This window comes from Centruroides sculpturatus, unplaced genomic scaffold (genome assembly GCF_000671375.1).
Source record: "Centruroides sculpturatus isolate CEXI.00-Female unplaced genomic scaffold, Cexi_2.0 scaffold153, whole genome shotgun sequence".
In the NCBI taxonomy this organism is placed as follows: domain Eukaryota; kingdom Metazoa; phylum Arthropoda; class Arachnida; order Scorpiones; family Buthidae; genus Centruroides; species Centruroides sculpturatus.
This window is the reverse complement of record NW_019384491.1, coordinates 303918-322830: the sequence shown is the minus strand read 5'-3', so window position 1 is coordinate 322830 and position 18913 is coordinate 303918. Positions and strand designations below refer to the sequence as shown.

At 33.9% G+C, this 18913-nt stretch overlaps 1 protein-coding gene across 3 annotated transcripts; it reads right to left on the bottom strand.

Annotated features, from left to right (window-relative positions):
• Window positions 1–6049: 6049 nt before the first annotated feature.
• On the bottom strand, window positions 6050–16505 carry LOC111621764. Of its 3 annotated transcripts, none has more exons than XM_023364005.1 (4): window positions 16426–16505; window positions 7558–7655; window positions 7025–7469; window positions 6050–6869 (listed from the first exon to the last, which is right to left on the bottom strand). In XM_023364005.1, the coding sequence occupies exons 2-4, from the start codon at window positions 7649–7651 to the stop codon at window positions 6110–6112; spliced, it is 1299 nt and encodes a 432-aa protein (XP_023219773.1). In that variant the 5' UTR covers window positions 7652–7655; window positions 16426–16505; the 3' UTR covers window positions 6050–6109. The 3 variants fall into 3 exon arrangements, with proteins under 3 accessions (XP_023219773.1, XP_023219772.1, XP_023219774.1); XM_023364004.1 differs by lacking the exon at window positions 16426–16505 and adding an exon at window positions 11135–11197; XM_023364006.1 differs by lacking the exon at window positions 16426–16505 and adding an exon at window positions 11131–11149.
• Window positions 16506–18913: the final 2408 nt, after the last annotated feature.

The following is an 18913-nucleotide window of genomic DNA, read 5'->3' as shown; positions in this document are numbered from 1 at the left end:
ATTTATTTTATTTATTTTTAATTTTTACTGTAGATGTTTAAAACGTTTGAAAATTACTATATATTTTTAATAGAAAATTATTTTAACAATTATATATCTTATTCATTTCTAATGCAAAAAATGAAAAATTAATTTATACGATTGTTTTCATGTTATTTTTATGTTTTGAGGGATTTATATGATTAAAATTATGTTTATATATATATTATTTTAATAAATTTTATTTAATATTTTATTATTGTCTGCTACAAGGGTTGTTCTTCGTGTACGTAATTGTAATTCCGGTGACTTATTTTTAGCACCGGACAAGTAAGCGCCACCTAATGTTGAATTAATCAATTAATTATTTTAATTATGTTTTTCAATTCAAAAACTAACTTTAGCTATTTTAATTATTAATTAATTATTAGTATTTTTGCATGCAATAATAAAATGTACAAAATGAAATTTTTTTTTATTATACTCCAAGATTTTTTTCCCTCCTGCAGACTGACGGTTGTATTCTAAAACCAGAGTTTGAATTAAAATAAAAGTTAAATATACGGGTTGCTAGAAACTGAAATTCACAAAGCCGAGTAATTCTAACAGATTAAGTTAACTCTTAAGAAAAGCGAACACTGCATGATTTTCTTGGTAGCAATTTACGTCAAAGCCGACTTTTGCACATAATAAAAATTGCAACTATCCGACTAAATCAGCCTTTCGAAAACTGTACTCTAATTTCAATTGAAGCCGACGAAATTTTGAAGAATTTTTTTTACTGTTTTCACTTTGTCCGTACTAAGAGAATCCTTTTCAAGCTCTTTGTGGATTCGGCCAGACCCACAATGGGGCGTCGGGGGGTAAGAGACGTGGCCGACATATCCGGTCGACAGATCTCCTCAGAAAAATTTCTAGTTATTCGACCATTCCACGTTCGCTTCCGGATTTCCAGAGCAGGAGGCTGATGCGTTAACCGTTTCACCATTCTGCCATTTCTATATTTGATTCAACTGTTATAAAGTAACTACTTTCCATATAAACAACTTGCGTATGACGTATTGGACTTTGCCCGGCACCATATTTGTGACTTTTTCGTTCCGTTTTAAATTAACTGATCAATGATATCGTAAGTGGTTGCGAGAGAGAGAGTTTACATAAGATTCGCGTGGAGATATCTATAGTAGTTTGAAGGATCCGCTTGTAGACCTGATGCAAGAGTGGATTCGGTCTGTCCCTTAGGAAGGAAGGTTGACTATACCAGGAAGTTGGCACGTTAGAAGAGTTCTGGATAGTGTTTCGGATCAGAATCAATCGTATATCCGTTTCGGAGGCACAAAGTTAATTGGCAACGACTTTCGTCAAAGAACCGGGTGGCGACATGTTGAGTCGGGGAGGACTGCTTCATTGGGCTTTGGGCTGTCAGTTCCGATATTAAAACGGTAGAGCACGGCCGGGAGGTCAAAGGATCAAGAGAAAACGTCGCTTTCACCTCCGAGAACGGGCAAACTGACAAGTTCTCGGGCAGTAAAGGATAAACAACAACGTTAGTTGTCAAAATATGTATGATGAAATCGAAAAAAGATTTTTGTAAAAGTTCGGGTTTTCACATAATTAAGCTTGTTTTTTACTTTCCCGGCTCTGTTATATATAACAGAGGAAAAGTATGGCGATCGGTCAAAAAATGATCTTCCCAATATTTTACATTTTTGGGCTTAGACCTTGAAACGTCGAGAAAACATAACCACTGGGATTCTTTCTGTACGTATGGATGTTAATGTGTGTGAGGGGCACGATTTTGTTCACCCACTTCGAAGCTTAAAAACACCTTTTGTCGAAAATTTCTGAAATTTGTGAATTAAGATATTCTGGTAGCGTTACTTGGCGTGCAAAGGGCCACAATCGTTACAAATTCCTCTTTAGATTTTCAAAAATACAGATAACATTAGAATAAATGAATGATTCGACATTTCTATAATTTTATTTATTTGAAAAAAGAAAGCATTATTTNTAATATATAATTTTTAATATTTAACAAAAAACAATTTTTCTAATGAATATTAATTTAAATTCCTTGGAGAAGATACATAACATTAATCAAGAAAATACAAATCTTTAATATTCAGTATATAATTTGTTGATTATTTTTTAAATATTCATTTTGATAAATCGCATAATATATAATTTTTAATATTTAACAAAAAACAATGTTTCTAATGAATATTAATTTAATAAAATAATCCTTTCTGAAATATTTCAAACCAATTAATGTTTTTACATAACACGTGACGTAAAAATATGACGAGATCGTAATATGTCACGCGTCCTTAACAATATATTCTAACAATCCGTAACGAATTGTTAGAATGTATTGTTGGCTTTTTCTACTGTAGGTGATCATTGTTAAACGTAAATTTGTTCGAAAGTTCCGCGTTTCTTCAAGATTTCGCGAAAAAATTGCGATTAATAAATTTCAGTAATGTACTGTACGGGAAGCAAAAAGGGCTCTCTGTGTCGCCTTTCTCTTAGGCCCGCTCGAGTAAAAAGATAGAATCTCCCGTCGACCTTTTTACTAGAGTTACTCTTTACTCAAACTAATTCTTTGTGTCCCGCATCTTTAAGGCCGCTAGGACCAAGACAGAGATCCGACGAGAGGCGAAGAAGGCTCCCTGTTTCCCGTTTCTTTCAGGCCCGCTCGAGTGAAAAGGCCGATCGGAGATGGAGAGGGCTTTCTGTGTCCCGCTTTATTAAATCCCGCACATGGCGAGTATTTTTTTTTTTTTTCGTCTTCTTCTTCTTCTTCTTAATGAAGTTCGGTATGAGATTGTACTAAATTTTGTGGCCCTAACGTGCATTTTGTTACAACCAGGTGTATTTATGGATTTCTGTCTTTCTTTATTACTAGTTGTTGTAATATTGCATCCATTAGTTTAGATAGTAATAATACGGTGAGTTTCGAATAGCTGAATTTGGAGTATTCAGAAGTAATTATCAATATTTTCATTGTGCGAGTTATGGAGAACTCGGCTCGACACGTGATGTTGGTCATTTGTGGAGTAGCATTCTTTCAAACTCTTGGTGGAACTCTGAAGCAGCCACCTCCACGTGGTGAGTTCTGTGTAGTCGTTTGTCTGGAAATGACGAACGGCAGGAGAAGAGTTGCTTGTTCCATTTTATTCATTCGGTCGCTGCTGGGCAGCTTTCTTATGCCGTTTGATTTGAAAGCCCAAAGCATTTTGGTGTTTTGTTGAAAAAGTCGAGTACAAAATCAAATTTAAATTTACAGTAGAACCTCGCTTAACGAGTATTTTGCATAACGAGCAAAACAAATTGTAAAAAATGATTCGCTTAACGAGCGGTGTTTCGCATAACGAGTGACGAGGAAAAGGGAAGTCCCGGATTGCGCTCATTCTCCATCAGTCGGTGTCTGTGTTTAGCACTCGTTCCTCTAGCATCTTACTGTCGATCGTGATTAAACATTTTTCCAAACTTGTGTTCACACATATTACCTACAAACATTAACAACCATCGCCCGTTATATAATAAACACGCCAAACGATATGCCAAATTTTTGGGCTATGTAAAGGCTATACAGTAGAGCGTCGTTTATCCGAATCAATTGGGGACTGGGGTTGTTCGGATACCTTATTTTCGGATAACCGATTATGTACAAAAAATATATTAACCTATCCCGTGTTGAAATTTTTCTCCGTTGCGTGTCACTTTGCGTTGAATTTTCGTCGATGTTAAGCCTAACGTAAACTTTTTAAAATAATCGTGGCTATTGTATCGTTAAAAATTATTTCTTTATTTTTTACAAACAAAATAAATATATTGAAAAAAAAAAAAAATTATACTTTAGAAGCTAATCTAGTATCAAAACCGTTCGATTCAGCACTACACACAGTCCTCAGAAAAACACCACACAAAAGTGCCAGTGCTGCCAGCTAAAACACATACACAAACATAAAAATATTGGAGTAGCCCAAGACATAGCCAAAGATTGCAGCGCCACAGCACTAGCGAAAATTTAAATTTGCCAACTGGAATTCTTTCGGATAACTGACGTTTCCGATAACCGACTTTCGGATAATCGACGCTCTACTGTATATAAAACATTAAATACAAGTTTTTGTAAGGTTAAAAATACTGTATTGTCTAATAAAGAATGTAAAAAAAAAACTTAATTTGGAATTTACATTTGTTGTTTTTGATTACAGTTGTCCCTCGATAATCCGACAGGTATGGGACCAAAGGGGTGTCGGATTACCAAAAGTTTCCGGATAACCGAAAATAATTACATATTTCGCATTGTTTTGCTAGCAGTAACTTACAATATTCNAAAGTGTCCGGATTACCGAAAATAATTACATATTTCGCATTGTTTTGCTAGCAGTAACTTACAATATTCTCTACTCCAACTGTTCGAACAGAACTGCTCACATAAAACACACGAAATGTGTGTCATCGAGTAAGAATTGGATTGGGAGATTCACATCGCGACATGCTTCTGTGCAAGCGGACACGTAACGGGGACGGGTACCTTGACGGGAAGTGCGTCGGACTACTGAGCATGTCAGATTAAAAAACGTCGAACTATCGAGGGACAACTGTATTTTATTATTATAGTAAATGTACAAAAATGCTTTATTGAAATGAATAACAGATAAAAGTTACTTCTTAATGTTTAAAACTCTCTCAACATTAAAATTTTTGATGTCACGTAATTTAGTTTAATTGAAAATTTTGCAATAATTTTAACATTAATGTCCATACACACAAGAGCTAGTGAAATTATAAATAAGTGCCTTTTATCGAGTTTTAGATGAAATGTCTATAATTATAACGTCTGCCCGCTCTCAAAACTCTTCAAAGTTTAGGCTAATTGATCAACATTTCCAGTAGGTGTCATTCAGCCGACCAATCAACGCGTTGTGCCATCTGGATATTTAGTCGCACGTTGACACACAGTCCTCAGAAAAACACCACACAAAAGTGCCAGTGCTGCCAGCTAAAACACACACATCAACAAAAAAAATATTGGAGTAGCCCAAGATATAGCCAAAGATTGCAGCGCCACAGCACTAGCGAAAATTTCAATTTGCCGACTGGAATTCTTTCGGATAACTGACGTTTCGGATAAACGACGCTCTACTGTAATTAAATATTACAAATTAATTCAGAGCGAAAACGTGAACATCCGACGTTCAGCGCCGCCATCTTGTAAACCTAGAAGTTTGACAATCGCGTTTGGAACGTGAAGCATGATTCCACTGACGTTCCAAACGCCAGGCTCGAAAACAGCCTAAGGAACTTTCGTACTTTATTTGGTTTCTCTCCGCAAGAATTGTGGCAACGGAGAATTAGCACTTTTGTAAGAAAATCTTTTATAATCAATTAAACGGCAAAAAACATGGAAAGCCTATCTCAATCAGTATTTCATGCCCACACACGATTGTCCGGACAATCGAATACAATCGACAAGCCTCATAGTGGTGTCAGTGAAGTGGGATTTTTTAAGTCCCCGATCTACACTTTGTGTCGGCAAACCTCACAATTGTCAAAAGACAAAAGGCTTAATTTTGAGAGTAGAGATGAATTTTATAGAAAAAAAAATTGTAAATGTTAATGAGGAATAAAATCTTCATTAAGTTCGACCGTACTCGAGATATGATACACCATCCCCTCGACTGTAAAAATGTTTCCGTAATTTCCCTCTGATATATATATTGATACAACAAAGCCGGGAAAGTAAAATGCACGTTTTGCCATCTTCTGAACGCGATAAACGTTCAGAAGCAAGCCAAATTATATACACCTCCACGAACAGTACGGCACAGATATGGAGCAGGAGGCGAAGCGATGACATTCATGCAAGTTCTCTATAAGATATCAATAATATTTGACCATTTTTAAATTCCTAAATTCTTTTTATTCTCTGTATACTTATAGACCAGAATTGAAGTAAATTTAAAATTTAGTTTGCATTCCAAACTGCAAGATTTTATTAAGAATTTAAGTTTATAAAAAAGACATTTTGGAAACAATACAAATATTTCTTCTATCCTGAATATTTATGTTAATTTGACATTAGTTTAAATTCCATTCGAAAATAAAATAAGAAATTGAATTACACGTCAAATCGCCTTTTATTTGACTCTATAGCTATATTAATAATATCGTTACCAAGAAAGAAATCGGTGGAAACAATATTAGCGCAGTTCCAGAAACGATTTCGGAACCATCGCGTTATTTCTAGATTAACTTCTTGAGCCATTTCTCTAAGACTCCTAGACCATATCGATAAGTATGACGGCCATTGGGGCGTCAATTCGGCCATTGCCGACCATAATTTGTTTTTGGGCTGAGAGCATACGTTATTATCAAAATACCTTTTCAAGCTTCTCAAATTATCAGTCTTAGCCCAAAGATGTGTCACTCCAGGAAAGAACAAAATGCTTTCTCCTGCATGAAAAGAGTTGAAACCTATGATTAATCTCTTGTTCTCCTTCCACAATTCGTTTAATGTTGTTTTGTAACCATAACTTCTAGGAACCGCGTATTGTCCAACTTCGTTTTCGATCATTTCCATCAGTTTTTTGTACGTTTTAGGTTCATCGTTAAGTAAAAAAACAAAACGATGAAAATCTATGATGACAATTTCATTCGTAGATTCTAAAAATTTTTTTACGGTCCTTAAAACTTCTCTCACGGTTAAATTCATTCTGATAAGGGAATGCGTTATCCAAAACACTTCTGGATTTCCCTTGATATTTCTATAAGTAACTCTGAGATCTAAAAAACGAATCCCGTACATAAGCTGGTTCCAAATGTCTTCGTCTTGGCACATAAACATAGCTGATTTGAATGTTTCCTGACTTCTATTTTCTCTATAAAAATTTTAATATAAAAAATATATATTCTGTCAGAAAAATTAAATAGGTGTATGATATGCCGTATTTTATATTATTGATTTAAAAAACTATGATAAAAGGAATAGTAACAATGCAGAAAACTGATTTTTATAATGAAAATTTAAATTTACCTTAAGTAAGAACCTGCATCATGTGTCCCTGGTATCATCAAATCAGATAAGGAGTTAAACCCAATGGTATATTTCATTTCGTACATCCAATTTGGCCTGGCGTAATAGCAATTTTTTACTAATATATTATTATTTTTAACTAAAGCTATCCAATATCCCATACAGTAATCGTTTTCTTTAGTTATGTTTAAAATGTAACGAGGATAAGAGATGTCGGTTGTAAAAGAACCTTCCCCTTCTCCATTGATGTAAACTTTGGCTACAGGAATTGAATTTGAGTTTGGTTCTTCGGTGTATAAACCAACCCAGAGATCGTTATTTTGAACTAATTCATCGTCTAAAATGATCCAATTTAGTTCTATGTTCCTTTCAATAATCCGATTTGTAACGTTATCGGGACGAAGTAAGGAAGATATTGTGATGAAAACTCGAGCATCTTTTACATCTAAAAATTCGTAATAAGTCAAGTATTATTAATTAATTAATCTCTATTTTTTCATTAAGTCAACAATTTAGATAAAAGTTATATTTACCATTTTCAGCAAGTGGAAAGCAATCATACTTTTCAACATTAAGAATGATTACAGATAATATGACTACAAATAGTATTCTACGATCGTGAATCATCTTTCTGTAAATATAAAATTGTTTTTAATTTTCATATAAAATTTGAGGAAATATTTCGTGTCTATGCATTTATAAAATTTCCTTACATTTATGAAAGTTTATATTTAAAAAAAAATTAAGGAAAATTCTTTAAATACTTATTCAATTATAACAAAAATAATTCGACCGAAAAATAGGTAAAATAGGCTAGTTTAAAAACTTTCTATCAAACCATTCATCTATGGAAGCAATTAACCGTTATGTTTAAAAATAATACAGGCAGTTTTCGAAAATAATGTAATATAGGCTATCTGTTTTCCCTCATCTTATTTTCAGTTACAAGATCAAGCTTTATATATACATTCTATTATACAATAGACTACTCCTTTTCGGTGAATTATTTTTGATGTTTCAGTCAAAAAATCTAATTATTAGTGGTATTATATTAAAGTAATTTTATTCAATAATCAGTTTAGACTATGTTAAATTTTACTGATAATGGGTGACATAGGGGAGATCGGGGCAAGATCGGCATGTTAAGCTTTACTTAAATTTTGTGTAATAAATACTGCTGTAAACTGAAAAAAAAGCTTTGCATATTGTCTATTGGAATGTTACCTTACTATAGAACTGGTTAAAATCAGTTTGGAAATAAAAATAATTAAAATAATTACAACTTTACAAGAAGAGAGAAATTGACGAAGTTGCCCCGGGTATAGGGGCAAGATCGGCAACTTCTCTCTTTTTGTAAAGTTGTAATTATTTTAATTATTTTTATTAAAGTTGCCCCTGGTATAGGGGCAACAGTAATGGGGCAAGATAGGCACGTATATAAAATTATGTTATTAACAATGTATAAGTTGGAATTCACTATTAAAACAAAGAAATACAAATCCAACACCCATTTAATATTATTACAACGAAATGCAAGTTCAAAGACATATATACATGAATAACAAATGCAAACATGTTTTCATTTATCATCTGTTTGATTTTTATCCTTTGCTTCTAATGTGGCTTTATGTTGCCGATCTTACCCCGCTAGTCATGATTTCGAAACATTAAGTACAACCCTGAGAACAGAATGCCAAGCCACGATCTGGCCACGTGAATAAGTTGAAGTTACATCCTTCTAACAGGAAAAGTAACTTTCGTTATCATGGAATTATAACAAAACCTGCCAATTCAATATAAATGGAAAAAAATATTATATGGAATTCAACAAAAATGAAAATTTGCTTGATAATTCAACTACGCTTGTTGGAGAACAATAAAAACACTACACTCAACAAGCCACCAATAAAACTCAACTGCCTAACCTATAATCAAAGTCTCCTTTTAATTTGTTTTTTAAAAAAAGCGCTTGACAAACTTGCCCCGCATGCCGAAGTTGCCCCGATCTCCCCTAAATAAAACAGTTTAAACTCAGGAGAATATACTTTAAGTATACACTCAGATTGGTATGAAGTTTATACTGATAATTCGAGTGGATCATATACGTCCTTACGTTGAGTATCAACTCGAGTATCATTGATACCAGCATACCCCTTTCGGTTAATATATTCATCACCTTGAAGAACATGGTTTCATTATCAGAACGCGTATGTAAATTCAATTATGCACTGAAAGTGATATTTGCATTGTCAGGCGGCATTCGCATTCAGCAATGGGGAGCCCGAATCGGTATTGTTTTTTAATCGACTTTTACTCCCGATCCCATAGAAAGATTCGACTTCTCGACTCCGATTCTCTATCCCTGTTACTTCTTTCATCGACTCCAGTTGCTGGAAATTTTATCCGCACATTTCTCAGTAATTATTACTATTATATCAGCCATTGTTTTTGAGAACTTGGACTGACCAATGCCAACTGATTCAGCCACACTGATTTGAAAACCTGGATTGCCAATACAACCTGTATACTTTATAAGGTTCTAAAGAGTCATTTGAAAAAGCTCTTTTCTGCATTTTTAAGCTTTCTCTCAAGAAATAGTTGGATAGATGCTCAACTTTTTCTTTGCTAAAGCTGTATAGTGACTTCCAGTCTCTTTAATCAATGCTACGACACATTTTATATCTCTTATATCCGTGTATTCGGCTATTACACTTGTATACTCGATGAAGTTGAATCAATTACCCACCAGTGTTCAAATTATCGAAGAAAAAACTCATTACGTACGTTTGTTTCCCAAGTTTGAATTTAAACTCACGAGTATAAATTAAGTACAAAATAAAAATATAATAGATGGTTTATTATTAGTGCATTAGGACCGAAGCGACAACTGATATAGTCTTGAAATTGCGATTCAAAAACAAATTTAACTTATCGAAAAATTATATCAATATTTTACCACAGTGGATTGGTATTTTAGTATAAAGTATTGGATTAAAATATACTTACATCATTGTTATTTTCTGACGAAATTATTAGTAATTTATGTGAAGAATTATGTTTCCACCAAATAACATTTAAAAGTTAACAATAATGGAAACAAACTCATTCCTTTCTATCTACCTTCTTCATTGTCTCGAATTATTCTCCTTACACAATTGTTTGTTGTTCATTACTTACGCGCCAAACAGTGGATGGGGGAATAAAACTACTGAACACTGATAATCATGGGTTCACATCTCGCCAATGGGCTGACCGCGTGGAGTTTTCCCTATTTTTTCACTTTTGTAACACCTAAATAGGGGCCAGTAATAGTGTCTCCTGGAAGGCATCCCCTTGGCAGATCGCACGTTGCCGTATACAAACAACAATTACTTACGCTTCTCAAGAATTTACGACGAAAAGTAATATTAATTATAAATAAAATTATATAAATCGATTCTGTTAAATTTAGTGCTTAAACGTTTGGCGATATGCAAATATAGAAATAGAATAAATGGAATAGAAGGCTATTGATCATCTCCATCTTATAATAGTACGCTTACCTTTAAAAATAGATTAGTAGGTTAATAAACTCTGTTAATAAAAATGATAAAAAGTCAAGCAGAAAATTTGCAATGTTGCATAAGTAGAATTCACAAATTACATATGCCTAAAAATTTGTATTCATTAAATTACCACCTTCATTTATTTTTGTTAACTATAAATTCGAAATTAAATAAATACATAGGCCTATATGTATATCAGTAGCGTAACTGAAAGTCTATGTAGCCCAGTTTTTCCTCTTACCTTTGTAAATAAATGAAGAAAAGAACTACGTATGTATACAATAGCTGAGTTTATTCTTTATCCACAATGTAACCGGCTAAATTAACAGTGGTACAAAGTTTTCACGTTCAAATTCAGAACCCTTAATATCTGCTTACGCTACGAATTAATATAGCATATGTAGACTATACAATTCACGAGAATTAATTCTTAAAAAAATAAATTTAAAACAAATAGTAATAAATTCATTTATCTTAGGCAAAATTCACTATTTAGTAACAATTTCACTCAAAAATATCTATTAAAAATACACGAAATTTGTTCTGATTATATAAACTTACTTACACTAAGATAGAAGAAAGTTGTATTTGCACCTGTTACTGAACATAAGTTGAATTTAAATGCATTTATCTTTAATTTATCAAATTGACGTAAAAGATAAGAATATCTTTACGCATTTATTAGAGATTCACTTTCTTACGTATAGAGAGGAAGGGGCAGAGAGGGGTATATATATGCCTTCGGTGCTACGAACTCTTTTAACAGATAGTAAATAATTAAAAAGAATTATCAATGATACGTTAAATGTTATGATAATACTGTATTAACGTCGAAAATGTTTCGTTTTCCCCCCTTTACATCGTTAATGTGCTATTAATTAAACACGCACAATTATATGTAGGCTCCATTGCCTCCTGGCTAAAATCCATAATAGGCTTTGATAAGAAGAAAGTGAATCTGTTCAAAGGAGAAAAAATATCGTTATTTTTCATTAAAAAGATTTATATTATTCTATTTGAATAAATGAAAAAGATTTTTGCTTTAATATTCATTCTAAATGACTTCTTTCTAAAGTTTTTGCCTTCCACAAAGATTTTCGGTGGGAAATGGCCCCTACATTAGTGCTAATTTTTCTATCAAATAAATTTATTGATAATTAAATTATTATCATCGTTTACAGCGAACTATGATTAAAAAAATTATCATAAAAAATTTATTTACTTGAGTTCCTGCAGATGATGCTTTTCTCACAAAAATAAATTTGTATAATAAAAAGGGGAAAAAATTATTTTTTTAGGCTGTAATTATATAATTTGAAATTATTAAGATATTTATAAAATGCCATAGAATAAACATTAATATATTTTATTATAATTAATTAATATAATCAATTTTTTGCTTTTTTTTCCTGAGTTCTAAGAGGATCTTTTATATCGAGCCCATTATGGATTCCGGCCATTGGTGGTGAGGGACGGGGTCCGATGTATCTGGACAAACCACTCCTCATAAGCTGCTTGGGGTTTTTCGACCCATTTGGATTCGATTCTGGGTCCCCCATTGGGGATCCATGGCCGGTTCAACCGACTGTGCAACACTGGATCCTGCCGGCTCGAGAACAAGGTGACTAATATTGTAGATAATTACAGATATTGGGGTTAACTGTTAATTAGAATTTTAAAATTCTTGCAGAAGACAGATCAAAGAATAAATTGCTTTCTGTTTTATTGTAACGAGGTACCAACCTAGCAGTTACGCCGCCCTGGGCAAGGTAGTTATTTGCTGCTTCTTTTAAATATAGGCATTGTGTAATTTTAATATAAAGATCTGAGGGCTCGGACCTCACACATTTAGTTAATTAATCGGTTATTTTACTTTTCGAAAATAATAATCTGAAATTAAGAATGTTTTATTTTTATTTTCTTCGGACAATTTTCTGACAATCTGCCTCCTTGTGCAGCCGTCCATCTTTTCCACCTCTATTTGATCCCTGAGTGTAACACGATTAGAATTTCTGACGGAAGGATGAAACATCTTGGTACACAATGTCTTCTCCGCTGTCGTATGAACAGAGAAGAATGACATTCGGAAAGTATTCGAATATACAATACTAATTTTCGGAAACAACGAGAATTTTCTGGAATTGAATTGGCCTCCATTTTTGCATTCCAATATTCCATCTTTAGTGGGAAACTAGGACATCGCAATGACTTTGTGGTATCGCGATAGAATGGAGGCTGAGCCAGAAGAAAAGAAGCTATTCCTGCATTTGTTATGTACAGAAGAGGCGATCCTCGTACCTGCTGGCTACGGGAGTCACGATCCTTGCATTGGCCGGGTACCTTGAGGCGATCCAAGAACAAAGCAGTCTTCATCGTTTTGTTTCTTGTATTTTGTTAGTTTTTCACGCCTGTTTTTCGTTATGCAATGCTGTTTATCTCTAGGACTAAATTCCGTTAGGCACACTCAGTCTCATCAGAGAGCACGGGCATTGTTTAACTCCTCTGTATATCGAAAACCCCTCAATTCTTATTTTTCACATTTAAGTGGATCCTTATTACATTTTTGGATTCCTCGTCTCAATTAATGGAAAATGGCAAAATTTTATCAATATCGGTTCATTGAATTTTGAGAAAGAACTCGACTCTATAAGCCCAAACAAGACGTACTAGCGACCGCGAAAAATCGCATGACAAAGTCGTGCGATTTGTGCGATTTGGCTTTGTCACGCGCGCTGAAGGAACGACCTTATATCTCAAAAACGAAGTCGTGGACCTTCATTTTTTATTGCATTTTTGTATTCCTCGTCACAATTAATGAAAAATGGCAGAGTTTAACTCTTTCGAAACTGGCGTCTAATTACAGAACGATTCCGTAGACGTAGTTCTGGTTTTTATCACGAGACGTCGCTAGTGTTGTAACGTTCAGCTAGCGTATACCTCATACTGTACGGTGTGCTTGGAATTTTTTATCGATATTTTAAATTTAAAACCATACTTTATCATCGATAATTGGTTGTGAAGTATTCCCGCTACGTTATGGAAAATATTGCATTGATATATTATAAAATACTTGTTGTTATTGCGATAAGCACTTCTCAAAAGGAAATCTTACTAACAAGCATGAAGGTTTAGAACATAGGCAAATCCTGGTGGAGGAAAAGTCTATATTCTGTCGTGAGACTTCATGTTTTGAAGGATTTTCTACTTTCCTTCGATTACGTGAACATTGGAGAAAGTACTGTACTTGTACATGGATTTACCTGTGAAATTGAGAAATTGGAATTCAAAACTATAAATTCCGTTCTAAAATTTAAAAAATGCTGTATTTAATTAATATATCTTAAAATAATTGTTTTTACGAATATTAACAGCTCATTCAGTTGTAAATAAAAATATTATGTACTGTATTTGACAGATTTCTACGAATGGAAAGCCACAGATAAGTTGAGAACCAACTAAAGTTAACTGTATCGTACTGTCTAAAATTCATGGAATTTATAAATTATATTCGTGCGACTCTGGCACATGGGATCATGACTACGCTCAATTCAGAAATGTACTTACAAAAGGAAAACATTCAATAACACATTGTGCATATGAAAATGTTGCAAATGTATAATTTTCAATAAATCTTTTTCGTAAAGAAAACATCTTTCTTATGAATAGCATTTTTTTCTTAGCTAACGTTCGAATAAATCATTGCGGATCTGTTAAATCAGGCTACAAAAAGTTTACTAATATTTTATTGACGATGATAATTTGTTGATGGATTTAAACTACCAATTCAAAAGACTTTACTCAAATTACACAAGATACACTTAACTCTTGGTATTCGTTGGGGTTAGGTTTTTTTCTTTAAATCTCGTGAAAACCAAACAAGTAAAACGGCAAAACCGTATTTGGGACAAGACTATGTTTCGGAGACAGAATCACTTTGATGCTCAAGGCAGGTCTCGTTCTCATTCTTCTATCTTCTTTGATATTGCTGCTTTTGGGCGCGATCGTTCAAACTTCGCTGGCCACGATATATTTTCGATGAAATTAACCTATCCAATTTCAAAATTTCTCTCCGTTGCGTGTCGGCCCGGGTTGAATATTTGTCGATGAGTAACGAAAAGTTCCCTTTTTTGAAAAAATAATCGTGGCTATTGTATCGTCCGAAATTATTTTTTTATTTTGCACAAACATACAGTTTAACCCGATTATAATGTCATCGAATGTAACTACAACCCTAATATAACGTCAAATTTTTTATCGGTCCTACGATTTTACTATACTAGATAATGTTAAAAAAAAACCCACTTGTAACGACATAAAACCGTTTTAACGTCATATTTGAAGCACTCCCAAATTTACAAAATTACATTACAAATTTTATTTAACGTAGAAGAAACTACGTGTTCGGTCCTAACGTCAGAGTTCACTTCTTAGAATGACTGTGGGTGGTAGTCTCCCCTACCTGACTTCGATGGGGTGAGGTGGCTGTTTTGCCTGTTTGTAGAAGAGGGTCGCCATTTTGTATTTTATTTTGACTCGATTCTCGTTCCCTCGACTACCTACGAGTCTGGATTTTTTATGCGCAAATGATTTGGGCACCTAATACTCTGTGCCAAATATCAACTCTCAACATGTACTCCTTCATACCTCTATGCTGGTAAGAACATTGGGCAGTACGATTTTATAAACAAGACATAAGGATGCCTATGGAGAAAATTAAGTTTGGTTTTGTGGAACATTTCAAAGATAAACGTTAATTGTAAAATGAAATATTACAAATTTTCTAATATAAAACGTTTAAATTATTTCTAAAAATCAATGAATAATTTTATTAAATAATACAAAACAAAAAAAAATTCGAGTAAGAGATTGAAAATTCAGCAGGAAAATCTTGAGATTAAAAGAAGTTAATTAAGAACGAAAGTCTACATATTCCGTAGAATAACTTTTATAATGTACTGTATAATTTTAAATATTTTGATAAAAATAATGAACGATAATCACCCTTTAAAGATATAATATAAACAATGAACATTAGACAAAAGACAAATTTGACGTTCAACAAACGAACAGTAGCAAATTTTTTCGTAATAAATTAATTCTGACTGTGGTGTATTTACACCACAGTGAGAATTAATTTATTACGTTACGCAAATATTGCGTTACTTGCGTACTTGCGTAACGTAAAGCGGAATCGCGATTGGGCAATCTGCCTAGGAAGATGCCTTTCAAGAAGTCTTTTTAAGGGTAACTGGCGTTACAGGGCCCTAATCAGGCGTTACAGAGGTGGAGAAAACTCAGTAAACTCCACGTGGCCAGCCCTTCCGAGCAAGGCACAAACCTACGACCAAACTCCCAGTATTCGGGAAATGGAATCACTTGGTCACTAGTGGGCCCTCCGAGTGAGTTTTTCCCATCCGACACTGCAGAGAGCCCATCTACTCTGCAGTGTCGGATGAAGAAAAGAAAATACAGCTTTTTTGGCTGTTTTTGCACTTTTCAATTGTTTATATTTCGGCAACTCCTTTACGGAAAAATCTGAAATTTTTCGTACTACCGAAAAAAACAACTATCTTTCTAATGAGATATTCAGAATTACTATAGGCTTTTGGGGGCAAAGAAAGCGAACCTCGAAAATCGGCAATTCTGATTCCTGTATGTATAGTCCGTCAGTGACTTTTTACATAAAGCGGAGTCACTTTCGTAACTTTCGATTTATAATATTAATAATAATATAAATATTATATATATTTATATATGTAATATAGATTTATGATAACATATACAGCAAATATTATTATAAATATTATCATTATTTATAATTAATAAAGTCGTACACACTTTGAATAAAATACATACCGTATTTAATCAGTGGCTTAACTATAATTATGAAGCCAAGACGTATTCGGTAATGTATAATGCTAAGTAATCTGGCTAGGTGGGCGGAGGTAACAAGTGTTCTGTGTAAGCAAGTTAGACTAATTGTGTGTAAATGTAGTGAATGATGTAATCATCAAAATTTTATGATCATTATAAAAAATATATTTTTAATTCAAATTAAAAACAAATTTAGTCCAGCACAAGCAGCCGCATTGCAAATCGAACGACGAGACAAAAACAATGACGACACTAGAAATTAATAGAGAAAACAGCTGGCTGATAGGTGAATGGCCGAGCGGTTAAGGTGGCAGCCTACCGCTCTGTATAACCTAGAATCAACTCCGAACGGTCGAAAAAGAACAGAAATTTTTCGGGGGTACTTCGTCCCGATACATCGGGTCCGTTTCTCACCAGCTGGCCGATCCATTGTGAGTCTGGCCTAACCCATAGTAGGCTTGCTTAAAAAGTGCTCTCTTAGGGCCCATAATGCGGAAAGAATTATTTAAAAATAGGATGGATGAACTGGTTAGAATTCTAGCATGGAAGGGGTAAATAAATAAGTGGGTTCGCACCTCGTCCGGACGGGTTGACGACGTGGAGTTTCCCGGGTTTTCTCCATTTCTGTAACGTCTGAATAGGGGCCAGTTATCTTTAAAAAGACCTCCGGGAAGTCATTCCCCTACGCAGATCGCCCAAGTGTTGCGTTGCCATAACTTAACAGAACAAACATCTACTTGGCTCTGGCGTGGATAGTATGAATATCTTGCAATGGCTGTCAGAGCAATGGTCTGTCTGCGAATGTCGTTCAATTTTCTTTTTTCTTTTGTTGCTGAACGAGCCCGTCCTTTCTAGATGTTCTAGATTTCGTCACGGCTTGACACCTTCTCGAGACACTAATTTTAACTTTGAAACTACTACTATAACTAAATCGAGACGGTAGATTCCTTTAAAGATTATCTTTATTGATATAAGATGTAGATTCGCGTTGAATTAAAGTCTATTTCAATAAAACATAGCGTTATGACTCATTATACTGTGGTACTGTGGTAAACATTCGTGAAGTCCGGAAATATAAATATATCTATTTTTGTAAAAATACATTAATCTGGAATATTTTTATATATTACTATATAAAAATGTAAAATTACAGAAGTAACTTACACAAAAGAGAGCAAAAGTCCTCACGGAAACTATCAACGCAGATCAAAATCGGAATCTCAACGTTTGTACTAAACAAACATGAAATTATAGAGGAGAAGGTGCTATTATGGAACCCCATTTTCATTATAGTGAATTGTAAACAAGGTGTCATAACTACACCCACATTTTTTGTGCGAAAAGTATTGGTAACTATTAAATTAAATGTTCCTAATTGGATTTTTCGCTAGTGTAACTATAAGTATGATTTTTGAAGGCTTCTGTACAAAAAGTCAGAAAGTAGGCTTAGGGGAAACCGGGTGGTAATATGGAACCTTGCTTGTATGTTTTCAAAAAATGCCTTAATGTATCCAAAATCAAATAGGAAAGTACAAAGCAAGTTAGATAATTACAAAATTATTTACTCCAGTGTATTTTATCGCAAAAATGATTTAATAATAATAATAATAATAAAGAAATGCACAAAGAAGAAGCTAATCATTTACAAAAATCACAAATATAATGCTTTAATAGTGTTAGGTATCTATTTTTACTTTTTTTCATTTTCCTTCTATTTTTTCATTCATCTACTACATACTTTTACAAAAGTTAGACGGGTTCCATATTAAAAGTACCAATGGGATACGTATTTCACGCATCGCCATCTCGAATTAGCTTATGTCCGTCAAGACCAAATTTTAAAAAACGTGAACATCACACAGAACAATATGTACCCCTAAGTCTCTGGAACGGAATACATGCACCAGTGAACCTACAACTACACGATTTATATTTTAGAAATAATTAAATTCACATAGCATTCAAAACTTTCGAATTTCGAAAAACACAAATACGCTGATTCACTACGGACAACCATTTAACTGAAGTGAAACGGGTTTTCCCCTTGCTATGCCTATTGCAGTTCAGCCACAATCCGCTACAGTTCGTCTTTATTATCAGTTTGAAATGGGTGTTCCATACAGTGGAGTAGCGTGGGTGTCAGCCGCCCGGGGCGGCGAAATTTTCCTTCTCCCCCTTATTTAGGTATCTGAATTTAAAAGACTAAAATTCAGTTTTGTCACAGAATAAGTAATGAAAAATTCCGTGCTCATTTCAATCGGTCCTAATCGTAGATGGGACAAAAATATGAAATGAAATGGTTCAAATTTTTACAAGATATTATTATTATTTATTGTGAAATTTGCCGCCCCCTAAAAGTGCCGCCCAGGGCGGGCCGCCCCTGCCGCCCCCACTACGCTACGCTACTGGTTTCATAATATGTGCAGGGTTTCATAATACCTGCTGGGTTCCATAATACCTCCTTCTCCCT

Coding starts and splice junctions, on each gene's coding strand:
- LOC111621764 (XM_023364005.1), bottom strand. CDS start 7,651: ATGATTCACGATCGTAGAATACTATTTGTAGTCATATTATCTGTAATC. Junction 7,470..7,557: donor CTTTCCACTTGCTGAAAATG/GTAAATATAACT, acceptor ACGAATTTTTAG/ATGTAAAAGATGCTCGAGTT. Junction 6,870..7,024: donor GATGCAGGTTCTTACTTAAG/GTAAATTTAAAT, acceptor AAATTTTTATAG/AGAAAATAGAAGTCAGGAAA.